Source organism: Seriola aureovittata, chromosome 3, assembly GCF_021018895.1.
Source record: "Seriola aureovittata isolate HTS-2021-v1 ecotype China chromosome 3, ASM2101889v1, whole genome shotgun sequence".
NCBI classification, from domain to species: Eukaryota; Metazoa; Chordata; class Actinopteri; order Carangiformes; family Carangidae; genus Seriola; species Seriola aureovittata.
This window is the reverse complement of record NC_079366.1, coordinates 26,273,041-26,297,556: the sequence shown is the minus strand read 5'-3', so window position 1 is coordinate 26,297,556 and position 24,516 is coordinate 26,273,041. Positions and strand designations below refer to the sequence as shown.

General features: G+C 39.6%; 2 protein-coding genes across 4 annotated transcripts; both read left to right on the top strand.

Moving 5' to 3' along the window:
- Nucleotides 1–306: 306 nt before the first annotated feature.
- LOC130166956 (bifunctional apoptosis regulator-like) lies at nucleotides 307–10,150 on the top strand. Of its 3 annotated transcripts, none has more exons than XM_056372826.1 (9): nucleotides 307–373; nucleotides 2,277–2,580; nucleotides 4,132–4,230; nucleotides 4,834–4,927; nucleotides 6,860–7,032; nucleotides 7,513–7,657; nucleotides 7,829–8,008; nucleotides 8,212–8,408; nucleotides 8,690–10,150. In XM_056372826.1, exons 2-9 carry the CDS (start codon nucleotides 2,285–2,287, stop codon nucleotides 8,880–8,882), a joined length of 1,377 nt encoding a protein of 458 aa, XP_056228801.1. In that variant the 5' UTR covers nucleotides 307–373; nucleotides 2,277–2,284; the 3' UTR covers nucleotides 8,883–10,150. The 3 variants fall into 3 exon arrangements, with proteins under 3 accessions (XP_056228801.1, XP_056228800.1, XP_056228799.1); XM_056372825.1 differs by having other exon boundaries at nucleotides 317–399; XM_056372824.1 differs by lacking the exon at nucleotides 307–373 and adding an exon at nucleotides 433–620.
- Nucleotides 10,151–10,694: 544 nt separating this feature from the next.
- txndc11 (thioredoxin domain containing 11) lies at nucleotides 10,695–24,504 on the top strand. The gene is made up of 13 exons (XM_056371446.1): nucleotides 10,695–11,033; nucleotides 13,335–13,431; nucleotides 13,600–13,719; nucleotides 14,174–14,271; nucleotides 15,905–16,034; nucleotides 16,291–16,384; nucleotides 16,985–17,097; nucleotides 17,241–17,444; nucleotides 18,360–19,065; nucleotides 20,441–20,628; nucleotides 21,171–21,283; nucleotides 21,386–21,466; nucleotides 22,032–24,504. Exons 1-13 carry the CDS (start codon nucleotides 10,909–10,911, stop codon nucleotides 22,558–22,560), a joined length of 2,598 nt encoding a protein of 865 aa, XP_056227421.1. The 5' UTR covers nucleotides 10,695–10,908; the 3' UTR covers nucleotides 22,561–24,504.
- Nucleotides 24,505–24,516: the final 12 nt, after the last annotated feature.

Genomic DNA, 24,516 nt, shown 5'->3' with positions numbered 1-24,516 from the left:
TAATTAGTTGCAGCACTTCTGTAAAATGTCAAAGGTTGGCACTGAATTTGTGGTCAGATTTGCAATCTTATTTCTTCTTTACTCATTCATAATCAGCCCTATACACACACACACACACACACACACACACACACACACACACACACACTGGTAGATATTTATAAGCCAACCAGTTTCTGAAGTTGTAAACAATTACTATTATCAAGAACAGTCAAGAATAAAGACCCAGACTTCAGTCCTGAATCTGGTCTGAACTTTGAACTGAAGCAGCTTTTAAAAGCCACACGGCTGAAAAACAGTCCTGTCTCGGGCTTTTACAACATCACCGTGGACGACGCAGGACGACCTCGTGCTCTGTCCTCCTGTACCCCAGGTAACAGGAGCTTCACAGGTTATCAGGTGACACACTGACGTACGCGTATGTGTGTGTGTTTGCTTCTATGTGTGTGGGGCTTTCCATAGCAGCGAGGATGGCGGCAGCTACTCAACCTGAAGCATTTACTTGTCCTATGGTCGGTTTAATTTCAGTTTAAATATCAATAAGAAACTGTAAGCTGGTTAAACATATAGTTATGTCATTCTCCAACTGGTCACCTGTCGAAGGACATTCCTGAGGCGAGGTAAGACTGTTTTTGAGTGGCGTTTCTTAGCGGTTACTAACTTAGCAAACAGAACTTAGCACTTACTCTTAGCTATCATTTAGTTACTGGTTAACTAACACTATGACTCATAAACCTTACGTTTTGCTATCTGTAATGTAAGTTAAGGGTCCCTTCCTTTTGCCTTTACGCAAGGGTAATAACGTTATAGATAAGTGTTGTTGTTGACCTAGCTTGTAGCTAACGCCTAGCTAGCCAGTTACAGCTAACGTCCGGGTCACTATTGCGATTTAAGTTAACGTTTCCTCTTATCCACGTATAAAACATGTCGGTGCCCAAACTACGGTTACTTTGCTGCTTTCTGTCTGTTTCATGGTTTGACCGGTGGTGACCTCTTTACTGTCAGCTGTCCGGTTGTGTGTGTACACTAGCTTATTTGGTGCTATCATGACACGCCTTCCTGCATACAAAACACTACAACTGGATTTAAAATGAATGCAATTTGGTGCTAAGATTATTCAGTTGTTTAGTTTTATCCACATGCGATGAAGCCACAAATTTGTAGTGGCTGAAGAAGGATTCAGATTGTTTATTTAAGCAAAGTGCTAACAACAGACTGTAAAAATTACAAGTGAAAGCCCTGCATTCACAATCTTTCTTCAGTAAAAGTACATCAGAGTTATCAGCGAAATGTGCTTAAAGGCTTCACCGTGCATTAAAACGATCCTTTACTGACATTTTGCGCAGTATATGACTTTGCTAGATTGTTAATACTGATGAATCAATGTGTAAGCAGCATTTTTAACTGCTGTAACAGCCACACAGTTATATGCTAAAGTTCGGTAGCCCTGGGCAAATTACATATATTGCTATAATTTTAGGTGAAAAGAAATAAATACAAGCCCTGCAGCAAACAGACATTACAATGAGCCTATGTCAATGTTGATGTCGCTTTTTCTTTCATGAACTGTTAATAATGAAAAAAATCAAACAGTAATTGTGGCATGTGGAAAAGTTTGGGCATCAATAACCTCTTCTTTGCCAATTGTTAAGCATGAGGGTGGAAATATTCTGCTTTGGGGGTTTGTCGCAGAGGAAACATTGCGTAGATAGAGGGAAGAATTGATTCCTCCAAATATCCGTAATTATTCTGGATACAAATGTACTGTAGTCAGTCAAGAATCTGTGGCTGAATAGAAGCTGGCTTCTACAACAGGACAATGATCCAAAGCAATCTTCCAAATCCACCATGAACTGCTTCAAAAAGCACAAGCTGAAACTTTTGAAACAGCTCTCACAGTCCGCTGACTTGAACGTCATTGGAAATTCTTGAGTAGATTTTAAAAGTGCAAGACAGCCTAAAAGTATCTCAGCATGTAAAGTGATCTGCAGAAGTAGTGGGTGAAAATTCCTAAATCAAGAAAAGAAAGACTCTTAGCTGCTACTAAATGCGAGCATTGAGGGGTGGGGAGGTTGCTAAGTACTTAATTTGTAGGGTGCCCAAATGTTAGCACATGCCAGAATTACTGTTACATTTTTTTTCAATTTTAAGTCAATTACATAAATAGTCACTTCAAAAGTCACTTCAAAAATCAACAAAATATGTAATTGGCTCAGAAACTTTAAACTTATGCCATTTATTCCTTCCTTTGTAACCTTGTTTCTTCTATTCTTCAGTTGTGAATATGTTCCACCACATGGAGTGGGATTCAACAGATGACGGTCTGGAAGCATCAATGGATGACTCCCCTCACTTACCTGAATCTTCTCAGTCGATGTCCTCGACCACCAACAACATCTCAGAACATGAATTCTCGTGTCACTGTTGCTACGACATCTTAGTGAACCCCACCACTTTGACTTGTGGCCATAACTTCTGCCGCCACTGTCTGGCTCTGTGGTGGGAGTCCTCACACAAGAACGAGTGCCCAGAGTGCCGGGAGAAGTGGGAAGGCTTTCCCAAAATCAACATACTGCTGAGGTATGATTTTCACATCAGTGAATTAATGTTTGTTTCTCTCACTTACCGTGTGTTTGTGTGTGTGTGTGTGATCTTTAGAATGTCTTATATCTGAGCAGTAATCCAAACCCTAAAGACACTCGCTTCATTGTTAAAGAAGTCTAATCCAACCAGCAAATATTCACATTTGAGAAGCTTAAACTAGTGGTTTTATACTGTTTTTGCAGAACAATTTACTTCAATGATCATATGAGTAACAGAATAGTTGCAGATTAGTTTTCTGTCAGTTAGGCCTTAGATGATGCTTCATTAATGCTAACACTACTGTGCTACAAGTCTTTGTTAAAGAAGCTGTCTACTATCTCCTCTTTACAGCCGCCTGGTATAAACACTAATGAACTCTGGCTTAATGAGTAGTTTGTCAGTAACTTTACATAGTAAAAATTACATAGTCTTGCTTTCCAGTATTTCTGTTTTCTAGTAGGACTTTTAGTATGTTTACATGCACTGTGTTAAACCAACTTTAAGTCTTATCCTGATTTTGATCACATTCAGAATATACTGTTTACATTAATCATAGAGAAACCGGTTTATGCAGCTCCCTGTGTACATGATTCTCATATAATCCTGATTCATGGTCTGTAGTGGAGCAGGCCTGTTTTTGGATTTCGCAACATACAGCAGATCTTCCATTACTGTGCCAACTGAGTTACCCCATCAGTTTAGGATGATTTGAGTTTAGATCTTAGCTAACTGGATGCTTCTGGAGCACCACTCTACTGGTTTTAGCCTCTCTAATTCATGATGACAAATTGAAAATCCAACATGTGCTCCACATTACAAGGAACAGACTTTATCCTTTCGTTTCAGCATGTGGACTGTCATTAAATCCTTGTTTTCTCAATGTGGTAGTCCGCTTCTCTAGTGCAGCATTGTTTCACTTTCACACTCCTCTAGAATGATTTTTGTAAACACAAGTCACATGAAATGTATTTTTTTCTATTGGGGAAGAAGAAGAATAAAAAGTATGAAGCCATGTACTGCTGTCACACAGATAGTCGTAGTGTGATATCAGAAATGACCATTACTTCAATTAGTGAGAAACATTTGTCTGTCTTCATATTTATTTCCCTTTTTACTCAAAGATGAAACAATTTCTGCCAGTTGACACAAAAAACATGAAACGATGCAATGTGGTCATAACATCTTGTTAACCTGTTTGCAAGAAAAATGTTAAAATGAGGCTAAAACATGTACATTATTATGACAACTGAGGAGAAGGAAATGTTTTTGTACACTGTCACTGGCATCAGATTATCCCCACACAATCAATGCATAGTGTGCACAGTGTTTTAGTGTGAACCAGAAAGACTTAATTAGGGTTTTTTTAATCGAGTTTGTGCGTTGTACCAAAGAGGAAAATTTAATTAAAAGGTTTCACAGCACAAAGCTGAGAGGAGGCAAAGTGTGAGGGAGAAACTTTATCAGAACTCTGTGTGCTCTTCTGGCTGAGAAAAATAACAACACCTTCCCCTTCTGATTATCTTGTTTACATAATCCTGTTCTTCATAGGGATGCAACTGACAAGCTGTTCAGTGACGTCGTTCAACGGAGGAGAGCAGAGATCCAGGAAAACCCCAAAATCTCCCGGAGCTTGCTGGCCTTCCAGAGGTAGTACAGGATAATACATGAATACAAGTCATTGTGGTGTCAAGCTTTGGAGTGTGTCTGTTTAATATACACTGACACAGAACTTTGATTTAGCATTACACTTCTGTAACATTGTCAGGCTTAAGATCGACAGTTTAAAACAAAAAGGATCAAAATCGATGTAGGAGAGTCAGAGACCTCATCCACACATTCGTCTTCCTCATGAACACTTGGTGCCTACATTACCCACAATGCAACAACTCAACAGTTTAGTCACATAGTCGGGGATGTTATACTAGTTGTGGTTAATGTTGTTTCAAGCTACTAGCCTCAAGGAGAGATGAGGAGCAAGCTACACAGGTTGAGTAAACGCACTTATTTAGTCTTGAGCCCCAGACGACGCTGCCTAGGGTTACGTCACTTCATTAAACTGATCAGACTTCATGCAGCGCTCTCTGCACCCACAAAGGGCATTATACGATGTTTAAAATCGCTGTTGTTCCCCTTTCACAATGATTACGTTATTTATGTGAACTTGCCTGGTGTCTGATTCATGTTCACTTTTATTGGATCCCTTTGTTGTTAAAGTTGCCTGCTTTCATTAAATATCTATATCTTTTTTAGATATGGTGACAACTTGGGTAGATCCAGGACAAACCAGCACAAAGGAGCAGGCTTCTTCTTCTCTGGTGTCCTAGTTGCACTCACATGCGTGGCTGTAAGTATCCAACAGCAGTAAAAACCAAACTATCCTTTGTAGTAAAATGACATCCTCAGTATTGATGCTATTGTGCCTAGCTACTATTCTGACCTACCTATCAGGTGCCGACAGAGCTTCAGTCAAGTCTTGAGTTGCCCTTTTAATGGGGTGATTGATTTATTGATGAGGTACACAATAATTCAAGGGATAAGATGTTAAAGAAAGAACACTTAGGGGCCTAGCAAAATTTGTGTTATTGTAATTTGGCTTTCTTATTGGCCCTGGCTCTTGGCAAATGATTGGTATAAACCTATTTTTTCTGTGAAACTCATTGTACCCGTTGTGGACAAAGGTGCCGTTAATACCTACAATTTTAAACAATTTATTTGTTTTGGATTTGTGAATAAGACTCAATAAGATACAGCAGTTTAAGGTTTGAGCTACTACTGATATTCATTATCACTGTCCTGTATCTGCCAAACAATTTGTTATACATAATGTCTCGCTACAGTTTTTCCTTGTGCCCAATACTCCATGATATTGCCAGATGTGTCCTTGGATGAAATTTAATGTTGCACTTACACTTTTTATTCTTATTGTAGCATTTAGATATTTTGTCTTGTATCATTCAACAACTGTGTTTTTAGGTTGTTGTGTATTTTAACCAAAGGATTTTCAGCAACAGTAGCATGTAATATTTAGAGGTTACCACAGTAGTGGACCAAGGGGTCGATGGTTCATATCATGTAGACAGTACATGTTTATTTTGTCCATGTGGCACTTGGGAGCAACGTCACTGTGTGTCTTGGCACGTGGCAGTAAATTTGTGTGTGTGTAAACAGATTACAGCATGGTCCTGTTTTTGACCCCGGTTTGTGGATGAACATCATTATTGAATCAGGTCATATTAAGAAAAATGAAAGGAGGCCTGGGCCTGTGTGTTGTTTTGGATGCTTTTGTCTTTGTGCTTTCCTTGGCTCACATGATCGGTACTGGAAAAATAACATTCCATGCAAACCGAGATGGATACAGTTTTATTATTAAGTAACTGATGAATGAAAATTACTTCATTATGATGTTAAAGCTAGGACAGGATGAAAATACCTGGTATTATCGTTTTACGTAGACATTAAGCTTCAATTTAAACAATATATACATTTTAAGGTAGGTTAATGTGACTTCCTACGCTCAGCTGACCCTTGCTAGTTTGGCTCCCACTTCTCTCCAGTCTCTTGCCCTTTGATTTCTAGAACTCCCACTTTATAACTTAGTTTTGCAGGTGAAATAAACAACTTAAGACGGACATTACACTGTTATTTTCTGTGGCAGAGAATATAAAGTATGTGCATGTAGTTGTGTAGTTGACCTTTAAGATTTTATAATTTTAACTATATATCACAGTGCTTAATGTACACTTGCAGAGCATGGCTCAACAACTAGCCACGAGGAATATATATAATACATATTTATTTCTTCTTTGTTTTATAATGACTTTGTTCTTGTTCCATTACCAAATGACACAAAAAGGGGGGGTAAGTGAACATATTATGTGCTTACTTCCATTCCAGATGGCATACAGAAATTGTGATGGAACAGGAACACAGGTGATGGAAAACTTGTTAAAACACACATGTAGTGGCACTGCAGCCTTACAGAGCTTGGCCTAAATGAGTTGTTGTTTACAAAACATGTTCAAATCAAAGTCAAATTTAAGAGCAAATTTATATGTTCAGTAATACTTATAAATCATGATTCATATAGTGACCTCTAGTGGCGATGGGTGATTCCTACAAAACACAGTTACTGGGTAAGACGGTACGTGTGGCACCAGTCAGGTCTATGAACTAAATCTTTGCTTTGCATCTAAATATGTGAAATATCCTGGGGATTGATAAGCAGGGTAAACAAGGAGTCACTGTGCCTTGTTTGTCATTGTGTGGGTGTTTTCAGGTGATGGTTTTGGTGTATCACTGGAGCAGTGGCGTGGTGGAGCAGCATGACCTGCTGATCAGTAAACCAGTGTCCCATTGGACGCCAGAGGAAGTGGTGTCGTGGCTGGAACAGTTGGGCCCGTGGGCCCAGCTTTACAGAGAACCCTTCCAACAGGAAAACGTCAATGGAAGGTAGAAACACAAAACAGATTTTTTTCTTGGGGGGGCTTTTTCCTGTCTCTCTGATTTTAAACTGCAGATCTATTGCACCATGCAAAATAAAAACTGAATTGAGCCATATTTATTAAACTTTGTGTCATCTTTTAACTGCACTGCTTTCATTCATTTTTTTAAGCAAAACTGCCAAACATTTTCTGATTACAGTTTTTACCATGTGATGTTTGCTGGTTTTGTGCTTTATATCATTGTTAATTGTTAGTTAAATAAAACAAGACATTTTCAGATGTCATCTTGGATTTTTCACCATTTTCAAACATTGTACTGACAGAAAAATATAGATTTGTAGATTACATATTCATAATTATAGATTAATCAAATATTATTTAATCAATAATGAAAATAATCATTAGTTGTAACTCTTTTCTATTAAGGTTTAGTCTTGCGGAGACCAGTTTAATGATACAGAGTAAGACAAGGATTTCTTTGCTTCAGGCTACTGTTGATGCTGGGGGACGAAGAGTTGTTAAAGCCGCCTTACAGCATCGAGAATCAGGCTCACCGACGGGCTGTTCTGGCTGAACTGGACAGAGTTAAAGCCCTGGGAGTCAAACCTCCGCAGAACCTCTGGGAATATAAAGTAAGAACTCTGCTAATTCCACAATATGTTCAGGTTTGCTGAGATATGCACTAATGTAAGTTAGAGCAGATTTTACTACTTGAGTCAGTGTGTTTGTTATATTTCTTACATGTACAATCAAACAACTGTCCTTTTACCGTGTTTACTTGTGTTTCTGTCACTTTCTGCCAGGCGGCTAATGCTGGGAAGTCTCTGTTCTTGCTGTATGCACTGAAGCGCTCCCCTCGTCTCACACTCTTCTACTTGTATTTATTCGACTACTCGGAAACCTTCCTGCCCTTCCTGCACACCTGCTGTCCGGCCATCACGCACATCGACCGATCAATGGAGAGCAGTTTCCTCAATGCACAGGTGACACTTTGAAAAACCAAACAGACCACGAACATAGTATCGTAAAATCCAGTAGTAATGGATAGGTACATTTACATGCACATTATGTGGTTACAGCTAATAATTAGATTAAGATGATGCTGTGAGCCTTAACATGGCTGTCAGTATCACACAAAAAAGTTTGTAAGTGTTATTTTTTGTTCTCCATGATGTTCTTGTGTTAGTTGGAGCCCAGCTGGCGACAGTGGGGAGAGTTTCTCGTGAAGTACCTTCTGCTACCATACCAGCTGATAGCAGAGTTTGCTTGGGACTGGTTGGCTGTCCACTACTGGACATCTCGCTTCATTATCGTGAACGCCATGTTGCTGTCTGTGCTGGAAGGCTGCGCCCTGTGGAGACTCTGGACAGCAGCGAGGATCAGGTACACACTGTGGGAGGGCTGGTTGTTTTCTTCTTGATCCTTTTTTTTCTTTATGACACAAACACACACACACAGTAACATAAAAGTCTTTTCTGCTAGGGGAACTTAACAACCAGTTTTAAGAACCTATAAGACGCCAGTGCTTGATTCTGCCTTGAACTTGAGCTGTGTTTTACAATCTGGGGTGTTTCAGATACATGTAATTGAGAACAGGGATGCTCCAGTCCAATGTATAAGTGCTGATACTGACCTCATTAACTGACCTTATTATCTTTCTTTAGGACTCTGCCACGTAAGATGTGGAACCACTTGTGGAAGATGTTATCTCAGGGGTTTGCCTTTGCCCTCCTGTGGCCTTTTGTCCCTCAGTTTGTGTGCAACTGCCTCTTCTACTGGGCGCTTTACTTCAGTCCCATCATAAATATAGACCTTGTGGTGCAGCAGCTAATGCACCCAGAAACACAGGCACTGTAACAAACTGCATGTAGTCAGTGCCCAATTAATGCCACACACTTCACAGCAAATAAAGTAAATAGCCAGACATCCAGTTGCTGAAGAGAAAGTGTTTATTTTCAGCATTAAACTCATATGAGACTGGCTTTGTTTGCTGTTGATAAGGAGGTTTTCTAGCTTCCAGTGTTGTCTCTCTGATGGATGGTTGCCATGAGGAACAAGAGAGGCTTTGAGCTATTTTAGGAGAAGCAAAACCAACCAGATAAGGAACAGTGAAATATCTGTGATCTTATTGATTCGAGAGATTACCGCAGTGATCTCTCTTTGCGTGCACAGTGCATTCACAAACCACATTGCCTAAATGGTCCAGGGGGCAGTAATGCAAATGATAAGTCATGTTCAAACATTGGTGGCAATGAGGACCGGCTTCATTAGGAGTTTCTTGACAGTTGATAGCTTTGTAGCACTGAGATGGCTGAAGTCCAGTTAAAGGTGAGCCTTTTTTTTTTTTTTTTTTTACAGTCCTCGGTACTGACAGTGGAACAAAACAAGTATAATTGAATTTTGTTGAACTTTTATTTTCATGTGTCTTTTGGCATGCAATCCACAATCACCTAAATGAAAAGCTGTTGCTTTAAAAGTATCAGTTTGAATTAAACAGTGTTATAAGTGTGTATAAATCCTCATTCTACATAAATTTCAGTGCACTCTGGGTCTTCATTGTGACTCTGGCTGTGACTGTGATCTTGGTGCTACAAAGATGTCCACACATTAATTCTACAAGGTTTGGCAACATGATTGTGAAATGTGTCATGTGACTTGTTGAGGCTCATAGTTCTGCGGCCTGTTAAGAACCTCAAGCTTTCGCATTGATTCAAGGGAAGAAAGAACAGTCATGGTAAACGAATGTTCAACATTGAAGTTTGTTCCAGGAGTTCCAAATGTTCCTTTCATGAGATTTGTGGCACTTAGATTGGAAATAAAAATTGTGTTCTTCATCTTTTTTTAAATACTGATGCAAATCTTGTCCATTTTTTATGATTTTAAGGATAAACTATTTGTAGCAGCTTTTATTTGCTTGTACTGCTGAGAAAGATTGTGTTGCACATTTTTTTTATTGTTAAAATAAATTCTGCTTCAGTATACATTTACATGTGGTGGGTGGGTAGAGCCAATCAAATACATTCTTTTTTACATTGTTCATTTGCACTTAAAAGTTCTACACTGTGATTTTGTTCTTCAGTGTTCTCTAATGACCAAGGAAAAATAAAGATTTTTAGATAATGTTATCCTGTTGTTGTTTTTCCTCATGATGTCGTAATTTGAAAATTACAAAACATAAAGATCTATCTATCTAATTTTGTTCTGTTTAAGTTCATGAAATAAAAAACTAAACAGTGTAGTAACATTTGAAGAAATGCTCATTTCTAATATCTATTTGCTTCAGGGGTTGTACTGAGATCTTTTCCCTTAAAAAAACAATAGAAATCATAATTCTCCAATCCAAATGTAAATAAAGTTTAATTGAGCATTCAAGAACGACCGCCCTCTAGCGTTCCACGGTTGTCGTGGCAGCAACCGGTTGTCACCATAACAACGTAGGAACTGTCTCAAAAGAGCACGTAAGACTCAAAACGCAAAAGAACAACTAACACAAATTAAAAACCGATAAATATTTAGACCGGCTTTGCTCCTCCTTAACGCGAGCCAGTATAACTATCAATCATATTTTTTTCAATCTACGTTTCGATCACGGTGTTAAACTTACCGCGCGTTTTTTTTAACCGCCGACAACATTTCATAGAGGACCCCCTCGACGTGGTTGTTGCGGAAGTGAAAAGTCTACGTGGGGAAGAAAGGTTGGTCTGACCGTGTTTGAATACCGTACACACGAGCAGCACAGATGTCCAATCCAGGTTAGCTCTGTCTCTCGTCGAACCAGTCTTCCTCCCAACCCACTCCCACTCCCCCCCCCCTCAGTTAGGCAAATGGACGCGTTGAGCAGCCGGGGCGTATAAATGGGACTGAGAGCCGACGACAGGCTGTAATGCTGCGCCGGGTGCGGCAGTCTCTCCGGCAGGTGCTGTTTCTGATGGCCCGGAGACCGGATCTACTCTGCGGGGCTATCGTGCTCGGCGTCCTGCTTATACTGGCTGTCAAGTTCACATGCAGGTAAACTGGACCGGCTTCTGTTAATTTTCTGTTAGTGTGAGCTTGTTTTTGTTGAACGAGGGTAACATGAAAACTACTGAACAGTATAACTGAACGGGTCACTGAGAGGTGTTGTGGGATTAGTAATCTGAAAATTAGCTGCTCATTATTATAATCTAGTCATAACCAGGTCTTTATTAAGTAGTTACGTTACATCTGACAGAAACTGACGTGTGCTGTAGGACAAGAGGATTAACTGATGCCTTAAACCGTTTAAACAGACGGTGTACTTCCATAGAGTGTCACTGTACTCCATTAATTATGGATTCTCGTGAAAGGTTTTGGCTTCTGTATTTGTAAATGACCCCAAAGACAACAGTATAACAATCAACTCAGCCCTGTCATTAAGAAAATTTGCAGTTGGGGCCCCACTACTGACCCCTCCACCTATCACCCTCTGAATATGAACCGTGGCACCTCCAAGTTCCCATTGAGTCTTGTACAACCAGACCTCATGTGCTGAAGCAGTATACACTAAGTTGGCAGTTTATTATGAACACAGGTAAAACTCATGCGGCCAAATACAACAGTGCAATACATCCTACATCCACGAAGGATTCAGTCTTCTGTTTCTGTATGAATGATTGTTTTGGATGATGTAGTCTGCGTTGCTGTTGAAATGCATTGTTATAATGTTGACAGGTGTTTCAATTATGAGTCCAACCCATGCGAATCGATAAGGGTAGGCTAAACAACACACACGCCTCTTTGTATGACGCAGTACGATTCAACAGCATAACAGCAACATCTAAATCCAAGTTCACTCCATGTCATTTGGGTCTACATTATTTGATTAATCACATTTGTCAGAAATGAATACGACCGAAGCTCATAATATCCATATAGTGTCCTCCGTCTTCTGTCCTGTGGCTCTTGTGTCGTAGAGGGACCCTGTGTCAAAATGTAGTTTTAAGACCTTAATTGTTGTAGTTTATGTTGAACTCCTTTGTTGTAGGTCGTGTTTTATCAAATTGCTTTTGCTTTTTCTGTGTCTCAAATAATGAACATACAGAAAGTCTCAGGCAAGGCTGTACTGTTCCACCATAGGGAGAACTGTAAGGCTGCACCAACAATTGTCTTTGTACTACAGCTGCAGCTTTAAGTCGAACAACAGAAGATCTCTCTCTTTGATAAGTGATTTGTGGTTTTGATTTCTTTTTTTTTTTTTTCAATTTCTTTTGTTTCACTTTTTTCTTTTCTTTGAATATTTTCCGGTTTCCTTTGTTTTCTGCAATGGTAAACTGAACATCTTACTTGACTGTTTATCTCTCAAAACAAGACATCTGAAGACATAAATGTGGAGTTTGGGAAGTTGGAATGGAAATTTTTATTTTACTGACCTTACGACTTCTGAGTCAAGTAATGAAACTGCCATGAATAGTGGGAGTCAAAAGGGACCCAAAAACAAATCTTTGCCCTGTGGTCCCACAGGAGATTAATCTGACCAAGGACAAGAGGATTAACTAATGCCTTAAACCATTTACATAGATTGTTTATTTCCCAAGAGTGTTACTGTACTCATTTACTTGTGGATTTTTCTGAAGATCTTGGAGATCTTTTACAAACAAGACAAGAGTGTAACAACCTACTCAGCTCTGTCATCGTTCCAGTGAATCCAGCTGTGGAGTTTCAGCTTGAAACATTGAAACTGAAACAAGTTGCAGACAAATTATCACAGGCACATCCTGCCTCTTTATCCTGTTCAGAAGAGGTAGAAGTATTGCAATCTTTTAATTTAGCAAAAGTAGTAAAATTATTTATGTCTAAAATATAGTACAAATAAAAGTTCATTCAAAATTAGAGCTGTAATGATTAGTCGATTGAAAACAAAATGAATCAACTAGACTGAAATGGTTAGCAGATTCACAAGGATGAACCAGAGTATGTTTGGCATTTTTGCTTGATAAATGACTTAAACAATCAGCTGATAAATTTGTCGATAGACTTATTGATTGAGTGGCTCATTGTTTGTGGACTAAACGCACACACTCACTCGGTAAACCCAGCTATGGAGCTTGCTGCCAGAGAGCTTGAGACTTTAAACAAATTGCAGACAAATGAGTTCAGGGAAATCCTTCTTCTCCCGTGGTTCAGTGACTGTAGTTGTGGCCGATTTTATCGTTGGAATAATTTTTTTTATGTACGGTAACACTGATGCCAAATGGTGCCAATATTGTCTCAGGATGTATATTGCCATACCCCATATTGTTGGTGTCATTATGAATCTTAATTTACACTATAATCTTTTCTTTTTCTTTCTAGCCGTGCCAAGAATGTGGTGGCAGCGGCTCGGCCTCCGGTGCGGTTCTTCTCTGCGGAGGCCCCGGTAGTCGACCTCTACTTGGGTCAGCTGGACCAGGTGAGAGTCAAAGACACAGACACCTGATGTTAAATATGTTTTTTTTCTCAGAGCATTTAAGCTACAAGTCTTAGTCCCTGGTAGTAATAAATTCAAGATCATAAACACAGACAGAATTGCAGCGATTAAGTCTAGAACATGTCAACAACATGAACATTTTCTCTCCAGGTGGAGCGTCTGAGGAGTATGGCAGAGGTGTCTCTCATCTTCTTCTATGCACCGTGGTGTGCTCACTCGATGGCTGCCCGACAGGAAGTGCAGCAGGTTGCTAAGAAGCTGGCCAAACAGGTACAGGGCACCTGAGGTCACAACGAGCACCACTCTGCAGGATTATTTAAATACCAAATAATAACCTCAAGTGACTGACAACGTATCAGAAAACAAGGGCTTATTGTAAAATGCTTGTCAACTTACAGAGACACGTCAATCATCTGGAGGAGTAAATTTAACTTCTAAGATTCCATAAAGTAGGGGCTTGTTGTCTGAATTGCTAAGGCAGAGTGGTATTTAATTAGTAATTATACTGACAAAGAGCAGCGTAGAGCTTATCAGTTTATGTGGTGTTTATACAAATCTGTTGGAGTTATAAAATCAAATCAAGCATTAAATTCACAATGAAAAAGTTATTAACAAGATAAAGCCTTAACTCACACATGGCTGAGAATGGAATCACAACATACTCTGTCTGGAATTAGTTTTGTTTCTTTAACCCTGTCTTTCTGTCTTCCTCACACAAACACAGGTGCAGTTCGTGGCTGTGAACTGCTGGTGGAGTCAGGGGAAATGCAGGAGGCAAAACCGCTTCTACCAGTATCCCATCATCCACCTGTTTTATCGAAGGTGAGACAGAGAAGACTTTAAACAGTCGTAGTTGATGGTAAAGAATTGTGGGAAATGTGCCAGACCAGCATAACTGTATTCTACATGCATGACATAATAGTTATGACTGTTGTGACTTTTGAGGATATTTTCCCTTCACGGCTCAGTAATGGTAACTAACCCATTAACTGAAGTCTGTCACCTCCGCAGTTTCACTTGTTGGTCTATTCTGTATTCTGTTTCCCTGTTTTGGGTGGTTTCCTTATCTGACAGGACAGAGGGTGTGAAGAACCTTTTGCAAGGCTGATTAAACTCAAAAGTTTGAAATCTGCATTGTTTACTTCCATGTTCACTTTGCTAGCAGTCTTATCTTTCCTGCCCTTATTTAGTGGATTGCTGCGTTTATTGTTGCATTTCCCAACCCTAACCCTGTAGATCATTGGAATAGTTTGAAACTACTGGCAGGTGTATGAGTCCAAGAACAAATGAAACAGGAACACACACTTAAAGCTTTGCTCCATAAGACCTATATATGGTCAGAAACTTCCCAGGGTGCCTTTATCTCTTATCTTACATTCATTACTTTGTCAAAACTCAAATAAGATTTTAGCCGTCTTTCCTCTGTTTTTGTTATAACATTTGTAGAATGGATTTTCCAGATGTTTTCCTGGCTTTAACTGTTTTAACCAATTTTTAAAAAAGTGGCTCTTCAGTCGTCAATGTGATGTATAGACCACCAGAATATGTTGGTCGACTGTAGCTAACTTGCTAGCTGATATGCTTGAATTGTTTTTATGACAGCTTATTTTTTATGTTCATTTTCCAACAGTGCAGGAATAGAAGTACAGCATTAACCCTTACATGGGTAAATATAGTTATGAACATCTACGGTCTCCATGGAGACACCAAGAATAAAACTAGGACTGATCCATATGGGTGGTTGTACAATTGATGCAAAGCTGTAACTAAGAAAAGTTTAAATTATTGATTCAACTGCTGATTTTTCTTTTTGACTAATTGTTTAATTATTTTGTCTAAAAAAAATTACGTAAATAGTTAAAATAGTCTTGAATTAATAAGAAATACAAGATTTATCAAAATTAGCTTCCAAATGTGAAGAGCACAGAATCCTGTTGCCTTTCATTTAATCATTATTTTTACAGTTCATGACAACTTAGTAGAAGTCTGGGGTGATATCTCCATCTTGTTTTGTTGTTGTGAGGTCTCCAATGTGAAGCACTTTGAACTGCAGCATGTGTAGTCTAGTCAACTTCATTTATGTAGTCCAATATCACAAAAACTACCAAAGCACATTTGGGAAAACTCCCCAAAAAACCTTTTAATGGACCCCAGAAGAGCAACAGTGGAGGGCTCCTTCTTCCAGGAAGGATGGATATGTTAAACATGTCACATGCACAGAATAAAGTTAGTAAATTTACAATATAGACAATCAAGATGACAAAATTCTAGATAAATTGTAAACACAAGAAGAATGTGATCCAGAGAAAGTTTAGCAGCTTTCATGGGTATTCATGTTTTAAAGTGTAATTCCAACATCGATGTTTAATAACATCTTAACTTGTATAAGTGAGCTGTTAGTGGAAGATGACCTATCTGATCCATAATGTTGTTTGTCTTGGTTTCTGTGCTGCAGGTTTGGGCCTATAGAGTACAAAGGCCCATTTGTGGCTCCGTATGTGGAAAGTTTTATCCTGAGAGTCATCACACCGCTCACTTACCTCCCATCAAGAGCCACAGTTGAAGAGTTCCTCTCCTACCACGAGGTATTGTTTGGCGTCAGGCCATCTGATGGAGAGTTGGCAGAGAATCACCCACAAACTTTATGCTGGTCGATTTTTGTACTATAAAAAGTTGTAGTTGTGCTTTGATTTTTACTAAGTCTCTAAGGAAAGAAACGACCTGAATGTTTGAATTTCTTGGTGTTAAAAGTGTGTTAGAAATCTTGGGTGTTTATTTGAATGAAGCTATGTTACCATGTGATATCATTTGATATATTCTTTGTGTCTTCTGTATTTCTAGCCTCGAGTGGTGGGTTTCTTCCAGTTTAACTCCTCTCCTCAGCCGCCTGGGTACATCACATATTTGTCCTCTGCCCTGCAGGCCCTTAAAAGGGGTAAGAAGTGATCATACAGCACTGAGACCAGCTCTTACTTCTGAAACAGTAGTCGATGAATCAATTAGGCGATTGGCATTTGATAAATCTGCAACAAATAAAAATGCAATGAATGTGCTTAAAGAAAAAACGACTCAAAACGATTGACTAATCAATTTATCAACTAATCGTTGCAGCTATACTCTCAATATACTTTTTACATCTCTTCTTCACACAAAAGAAACATTTTGAAGAAGTCATGTTGGGCTCTGGGAACTTGTGACGGGGATTTTCCTCTTTTCTCTGCCATTTTGTAGACCAAGCATTTAATCGATTTAACTATTAAGTATTTGGCAGCTAAATTAATGATGAAAATAATTGGTAGTTGCAGCCTTAATCATGCCTAGAATGCAAGAGTGGATTAGGAATAATGGGGAAAGAATGGGAAAAGATAGCTACAGGTAATGTAAATAAAAGTCGGAATGTACAATAATGGATAAATACTGTGGGCAATGTCTATGCAGAAGTCCTGTGTGTGTTTCAAATGTACTGTAAGTGAGGATAGAAAGGACAGAATGTTTTCAGTCTTCTCTCCTGAACTTTGCTGTTTTTCTGGTGCAGATTACCGTGGAGTTGTGCGTTTTGGGGTTGTGACCAACAAACAGGTGGCTGAAGCCATCTCGCTAAAAGAAGATGAAACAGTTTACCTCCACAGAAGACTTAACTCCTCTTTGGTAAGCAATGGCATCAGACCACGATGGACCACAAAAAAATGGCTAGAAAATGTGATTAACCACGGTATCAATTTTAATAGAATTCTGGATGTATACTAAGGCATGTCACTGGCATCGTGCTGTACGTTTTTCTTTATTTTCAGATTTTCCCCCGAAGGGAACGTAACTTCACGTCAGAGGCCATCTGTAGCTGGGTGTTTGAACACCATGAGACCGTCCTCCAGTGGATGCAGCCCCCAGGAACAAAGTCCCGCCTCCTGGAACACGAGCTGACTAAAGGTCCTGCATTGCTGCTGTTCCTGCCGCACAATCCACTCGGGTCCAAGCCCAATCCCATACTACAGCAGGTGAGCAGTGATGTGATACAGTGCGCCAAAGCATCTCATTTAATTTCCTCAAGATAGGTAGGTTTCTTTGATACTAGTCTAATCTGGTTCTAATCCTACCTAAACCGTAGATCGTACCTTACTTTTGTAAACTTCATCTGCTCATCTCACTTGTGGTGTGCCACAGGGCTCAGTTTTAGATCCACTACTGTTTTCTGTTATCACGCTTCTTCTTGGGGACATTATTTGCAACTATAATATTAAATAAAATTTTGAATTTTACATTTTTATGCTGATGACAACCAGGTGTTTGCGTCAATAACACCTGGTGACATTGTCGTGTTTGTCTCATCCACTGCTGTAAGAAGATTAAATGCTAAATGTCCAACAGTCTCCTATAGCTAAACAATACAATATTCGGTTCATCTAGCTTCATTCAGTTTCCATAATATCCTTGTCAGTGACTTTGTTAATAAATGTTAAACCTGTAGTTAAACATCTCCTATTCCTCTCCAACCTCAGTTTTGATGCTCAAGAAAGCAAGGTTATACACTCCTCATTTCTCTACTTAAAAAACATTCCACACAAAGGTTTCCTTTCCATTCCTAGTAGCAGGTTAGTAATTAGAGGTTACTAACTTGGAGGTTACTTGAGGTTGTAGTGTGATTAATATTTTTTTTATCTTTTCCTTTTTTCTGTACATTAGTTTAATTAACTTTGTTTTACTTTACTTTGTGAACCACAAGTAACTTTGTACATGTTCTGTACATAATTTTTGTTGTTGTTTTTTGCCACAGTTTGTATTGTTTTTATTATTTTTATCTTATTTCCTTTGTTTTGAAAAGTGCTATAGAAGTTATTATTATTATAATTATTATTACTGTTGTTGTTGTATTATATAATACTTTCATTATTATACTTTTTTTTGTCTTTCAGATTGCTGACATTGCTGTGCGTTACCATTCCTGTGACAATATTAACCACTCCAGCTTGGACAAAAACTCACTGTGCTGCCAGTCTGTTCTTCTCCCAGAGTCCAGTACAAATGTGTGTGAGGTGTGTCACAGATTGTCAGGGCCGAGTCTGACCAGCTCTTCCATACGCTGCTCGTTCCCCTCCGCATCTCAGGGAGGAGACGTGTTGCAGTTTTATCGCAGACACTGCTGCCTCCACCAACTACCTGCCCCCGTGTCCATAAAAACTTCAACCTCAGAGGGCTGTAGCAACCTTCTGAACAGCTACAGCCCCTTCAGTCAATACAGTGCCTGCTGCAGAAAAGTAGAACCTCAGCTCAATGAATCACAAGCCAAAGAGGGGCCAGACGTACAAAGAGTTCCCCTTGCACCTCCTTCGTCGTCCATCCCTCCATCTTCTGTCCCTCAGCAGGGAGGAGATGGCATCACAGGACTCCGCTGTCAGACCAACAGGACACTCAGGTTTTATGTGCTGGATGTTGCTCTCAACTGGCCTCTAGCGGTGAGGCTCGGGGCAACAGGCAACAGGACTGCTTCTCTTCACCAGGAGGCCGGTACACCAGGTGATGGGAGCAGTGACAGGTCGTTTGCAGCTATTGTGAACCTGAAGGATGAGGTTCATTATGTTCTCCATCGCAGCCCAGCAACCACACTAACAGAGTCTCTGGGTAAGACGAGGACAGAATCATATTTACACTCAGTGGCCACTTTAAAATCTAATGCAACAGCTCAGCCATAAACTCTACCTTTACAAAGATAATAATGTTCATGTTAATGTTTTGTTTGATTCTGTCAGAGAGGTTTTGATAATAATCGTTCGATGGGGTCAACAGTGTACATTTTCAGACAGCCTCTCCTTAAAAGTTCTTTAGGTGCATTTCCACCACAGGATCTTTCCTCTAGTAGCAGGAACTTCTGAGGAACTTAGTTCCTCAAACTGTGTTCCCTAGGGTCTAAATTAATTTTTGAGAAGAAAACTTTACCCCTCAAAAAGTTTCTGTCCAGGGGGTTAGTACTTTCTGAAGGTACGCTACCATTTCCTGCAGCATTGTTTTACATCCAGTATTTTTAAATGTTGTTTTGCTTGTAGCTCGTTGCCGACAATAATGAGGAAATGGCAGCCCAACGACTGAGTCCAGCCTTTGTTTTCTATTTTTGGAGAAGGTGACATTACATACACATATAAATGATGTGAAAGTGACCATCGCACTTCTGGCACATCAGCAGCCAAAAATCTATTATCCAATAGCTTAGAATACAAAAGTGATCTCCAATGTATTTAAAATTCGTCACTGTCTTCGTCTGGTTTGAGTTACTGATTCTGTAAGCGGCTCAAGGTTTGCCACAATTTCAGCACATCACCCAAGAAATAAGTCTGAGGCAAACAACTAATTTTCATATCAGCAGATGAGCTGACACGGCTTAGTTTCATGGTGTTTTGCATACGGTGCACATATAGATGCTTTCAGGGAAGAGTCACCACAAAGAAATTTGCAATGAAAAGGATACAGGGTATTGTGACCTTTTTAAAGTATCTATCTGATGACTTTTTTGTTGTCAAAATTTTAACTTTAAACTTTTAAAGCTGTTTTAAGCTCCTACAGGATGTATAATGAAGTCACGGTGAGCTGTGATTTATTGTTTCTAATGAACAGTGCAGCACAGCACTTGATAACAGTCTAATGTCACCAAAAAGGCAACAAACTGCAGTTGTGAGTCCTGACCTTCTGTTCATGCTGCTGCTGTTGTAAAATTGTGACTGAAATCACACAACCTTCATGTCGTCCATTTAGACTGTATTTTATGTGGCTCGATTTTATACATTTAATGTGTTAAGTCTGGAAACAGCAATGCATAGAGACTGAGAAGAACAGTAATAATTTAAAGTAATAAGAATAATAAAAGCTGATTCACATTTATTCATGTCTTTTAAACTACAGGTAAAGGCACTGTTTGAATATGATCCTTATAGTAACTCTCTGTTTTCATGGTGTCTGTGTGTTTGTCTGTGTGTGTGTGCGTGTGTGTGCGTGTGTGTTAAAGAGGCCTTCATCAAGAACTTCAGTGCTCCCTACAGTCTCTTGCAAAGACACTTGGTCGGAGAGGAGAACAGAAAAGGAGGTGAGGAGGAAGCCAGGCGTCCAGATGAACGCCGGCGGATATCTCCCCGCCCCCTCATCACAGAACTGACCACCTCCTCCTTCCTGCCCTCCGTCATGGATCTTCAAAAGGTGAGAGAAGACTCTACAATATCTGTCTGGCCATTAAACTCTCGTCCCGTCCGCTCTGTATCCATTTGTGCATTTGTGTTAAGGAATTTAGCGACAGTCCCAAACCAGTTAAAAGAGAGAGGTAGAAGTTTATCATGACACACTCGCAGTGCGCCTGCATCATTTCTGACACATCATTCTCCAGTATATGTGCCAGAGGATGGAAGAAGCAAAATTTACAATTAAATTTGAATGTTTTTGTTAAATTAAATGTTTTTGCATTATCAGATGTTGTTCATGTCAAAGACGCAAACACACACAAAAACCCAATTCATGAAGTTAAACTAAAGAAAATAGTTTAACTAATAGTTTCACTACCCATTATCTTACACTTCATCTTACAATCACACTCAAGTCAAGTTAACGTTTATTTCCATTTAACAAACTGTTAAAAAATCACATAAAAACAATATATATTGAGTGCAGGAGGTGAAATAACCTAAACATATTCAAAAAGAATGAATTACAAAGACAAATATAAATATGTGTGTGTTCTCCTGTAGGATGTGCTGCTGTTCTACTACACTCAGTGGTGTGGGTTCTGCTCCGTTCTCAACCACATCATCATCCAGCTGGCCAGGTTACTACAGGGAAACAGCACCATCACTGTGGCCAGGTGTGTTTGACTGTTTATGAAGGAGTTGTGGCACTACTCTGTAGGAGTAAAAGGAAAAGTAAAAATAATATAAATATATACCCACAATTCTCCTCTGCGTAGGGTGAATGTTGCCCGCAATGACCTTCCCTGGGAGTTCATGGCGGATCATGTTCCCTCTATTCTTCTCTTTCCCAGATACAGGTGAGAATAATCTCTCTGACACACACACACACACACACACACACAGAGAAACACACACACACACAGACACACACACACACACACAACACACACACACACACACACACACACACACACACACAGGTGCATTTTCAAGTAACACCTGGTCAAAATTAAAGGACACTGCATACAGTATTCATTCAGTTTTGACCCAGGCTTGTTTGTGTCTTTGTTAGATATCTACATATCTTATTATTTATATGTTTTGTAGTGTGTAACATTCATTTGCTGTTTATATTGTTTTGTTGTACTGTATTTATTGTTGTCATGTTATTTTGCTGGGAACATCTGTCTATTTTAATCTATTTTACCTGGGATAAATATAGTAAATATTAATAGATATAATAATATAAAAAAAAGAATACAGTAAAATGAATAATGTTATAACCCCCAAAAGAAAATTGATCAAAAGAAGAAATAGAATTTTACAAAAACATTTCATCAAGATATTATAAGATATTATTATAAATAAATTCTGGTAGAATTGTTTTCACCCTTGGTTTCCCTGTTTCTTCTTCTCTTTAAGAAAACATCTGAGTGTGAAGTTTCCAGATGACCTGCCCATCACGTTACCCAACCTCCTTCACTTCATCCTGCAGCACTCTGGCTCCGTGCATGATGCAGACAAACCGGTGACATCATCCGTCAACGCCAACGGTTCAGGACCCAGCGCCATCCTCCGTGCAGAGTTCCTGGCACTCAAGCGCGAAGTTCAAGCGCTGCATCACGCCCGCGAACGACTTTCCAAACAGCTGGCGCAGCTGTGGCGCGACAACCGGCGCCTGACGTTTGACACTCGCAACTTAGAAGCCCAGAACGGCGAGCTGCAGCGAGAGATGCAAAGCTTAGAGGAGCAGCACCAGGAGAAAAGCCGGCAGCTCGGGGAAGCGGTGAGACGACTGCAGGAGCTGGCAGACACCTCAGAGAACCTGCTGAATGAAAACACGCTGCTCAGGATCCTGCTGAGGGCGCTGAAGGACAGGACGGAGGCCAGAGAGCAGGCGGAGGTGGAGAGGAAAGAGGCAGAACAGAAAAGAAGCCATATGGCCTCCTGACCACAAGTCTGCAGGGAATCCTGAGAATATCACAGAGACGAGGAAGAGAGAGGAACCAGGGCCAGGAAATGAAGAGAGGACAGAGAAAAGCTGTGATCAGACCTGAGATGTGGTGAAACAGGACAAAATGAAGCTGAAATGAGGAGGTCATGTGAAACCCACAGGGCAACGACCAAGTAGATTTTGTCAAAAGAGAAAATGAGGATGAAAGGACAGTCGACAATCTGTCGTAGAAGATCAGAAGGAAAAGAAAGGCTGCTGCCAATCACGACAGAAGTGAGGAAACATGTAAGAGGAAGAAAGTAGCAAAGGAATCAGCAGAGACAGAAATCTCCAAAGTGCTGTGATGATAGTGGGCTCATCCACTCTTAGAACAAACTAGTGTGGGAATTCAGTGCCAACCGTTCAGTTCCAACGACTCATTTCTCAAAGATGTAACGTCTGTTGACGGGTGAAAACGTAACGAGAGTTAAACTTTCTAAAAAGACTCTGCAGCCAAATTCTCTACGTTCCCTGAATGAACATAAATCCTCATATAGAAAACAATATTCATGTGACGGCCTTTTCTATGACCAGCAGCAAACAAATATAGTCCTGTCACTAAAAAACATTGAGGGAGGTGAAATGACCTGTAGCCTACTACACATGGTAAATGTAGTATAATTTCCACAGCACTAATTCCACCAGTCCAACAACAGAGTCGTGTTATTCTCACCACTCCGCTGCTCAGTTTCTCTTTTCTAACAGAAATAATATTTTCACACTCCTGATTCCTGTTGTTTCTTCTCTGCCCTGCTCCTGATCAATGCTGAGCTCCTCTCAATGCTTCCCCTGAGCTTTTTTCACATTAAAAGCCTAGCTATGAAGGGAAGGCAGCCGGACTTTTAATGTGAAAATTTTGGAGGTGTTGAGGTATCTTCTTTTTACAGGTCCATAAATTCCAGTTTGGTTCCTGGAAAGAATCATATATTTTGGTAAGCTAGATGTAAAATGTGAGTGATCAATTGGTACTTCCTGTTATTTCTAAATACTAAGCTAGCACAACCTTGAGACTTTTATTCTGAAGGTAAGAGGGGAACTTCACATGCAACATGTCAAATGTGTCTAGAAACTCACAATTCAGTATAAATGAAAAATAAAGTATCTAATAATAAACACATGAGTAATACATTTTCAATGGGGTTTGAATGGTGCAGCTTCTTTCATGGAAATCCATCTGAAAATCAATAATAAACTCAAGTAATTGAACTAAAATAACAGCCTCAGAACTTTGTCTCTATATTTCCTGGAATTAGACCAAACTACAACTGTAGTTTTACACTGTAAAATAAAGTTCAAATCATGGTGGCTTAAAAACATTGCTCAGGGGGAGCAACGTCTGACATGACTCTTGCTGTAAGAATTAGTGCTGTGGAAATGTAAATTATAGTTGAGACAAGACAGAAGTAAACAGGGAGGAGGTGTTGTGTTGGCGTTGACTGGGGAGCAGGGAACCTTGGAAATAAATGGTTCTTCTCTGCCACTGAGGTAAATATAAAAGCCACTATTTGAGAATTAACAGTAAGCTCTTTCCTGCTGCTTTACAATCCTTTAAATTAATGCACAGTAGAAGCTTAATGCGCGACCACAGGTTAGTGATGTAGAGTTTGGCTGCAGGAGAAAGGGCTACTAATGGAGCGGAGATTTATTTAATCCTGAAGACATGGCACCTGCTCATCGAGCAGGAGGTGAGCTTATGAGCACTTCCTTTGTTTTGTTTTTTTGTTTCTTTTTTTTTTGAAGGGGATAAAGTTCTTTTGTTAAACTGATCTATTTTTACAGGAATCCTTGAGTCACTAAAATATAATTTCTGTGTAACTATTCAGGTATTAAGAATGAGATGCTGCAATTGTTTACATGTGAAATATTGCACCTGTTTTTACTGATTAAAAATCTTTCATCTTATCGCTGGCCTGT

Excerpts from the sequence above, each read along its gene's own strand:
- txndc11 (XM_056371446.1), top strand. The coding sequence starts at position 10,909 with ATGCTGCGCCGGGTGCGGCAGTCTCTCCGGCAGGTGCTGTTTCTGATG. Across the intron at positions 13,720-14,173 it reads CTAAGAAGCTGGCCAAACAG|GTGCAGTTCGTGGCTGTGAA; the intron begins GTACAGGGCACC and ends ACACAAACACAG. Across the intron at positions 17,098-17,240 it reads GAAGACTTAACTCCTCTTTG|ATTTTCCCCCGAAGGGAACG; the intron begins GTAAGCAATGGC and ends CTTTATTTTCAG.
- LOC130166956 (XM_056372826.1), top strand. The coding sequence starts at position 2,285 with ATGTTCCACCACATGGAGTGGGATTCAACAGATGACGGTCTGGAAGCA. Across the intron at positions 4,928-6,859 it reads TTGCACTCACATGCGTGGCT|GTGATGGTTTTGGTGTATCA; the intron begins GTAAGTATCCAA and ends GGGTGTTTTCAG. Across the intron at positions 8,409-8,689 it reads TGGACAGCAGCGAGGATCAG|GACTCTGCCACGTAAGATGT; the intron begins GTACACACTGTG and ends ATCTTTCTTTAG.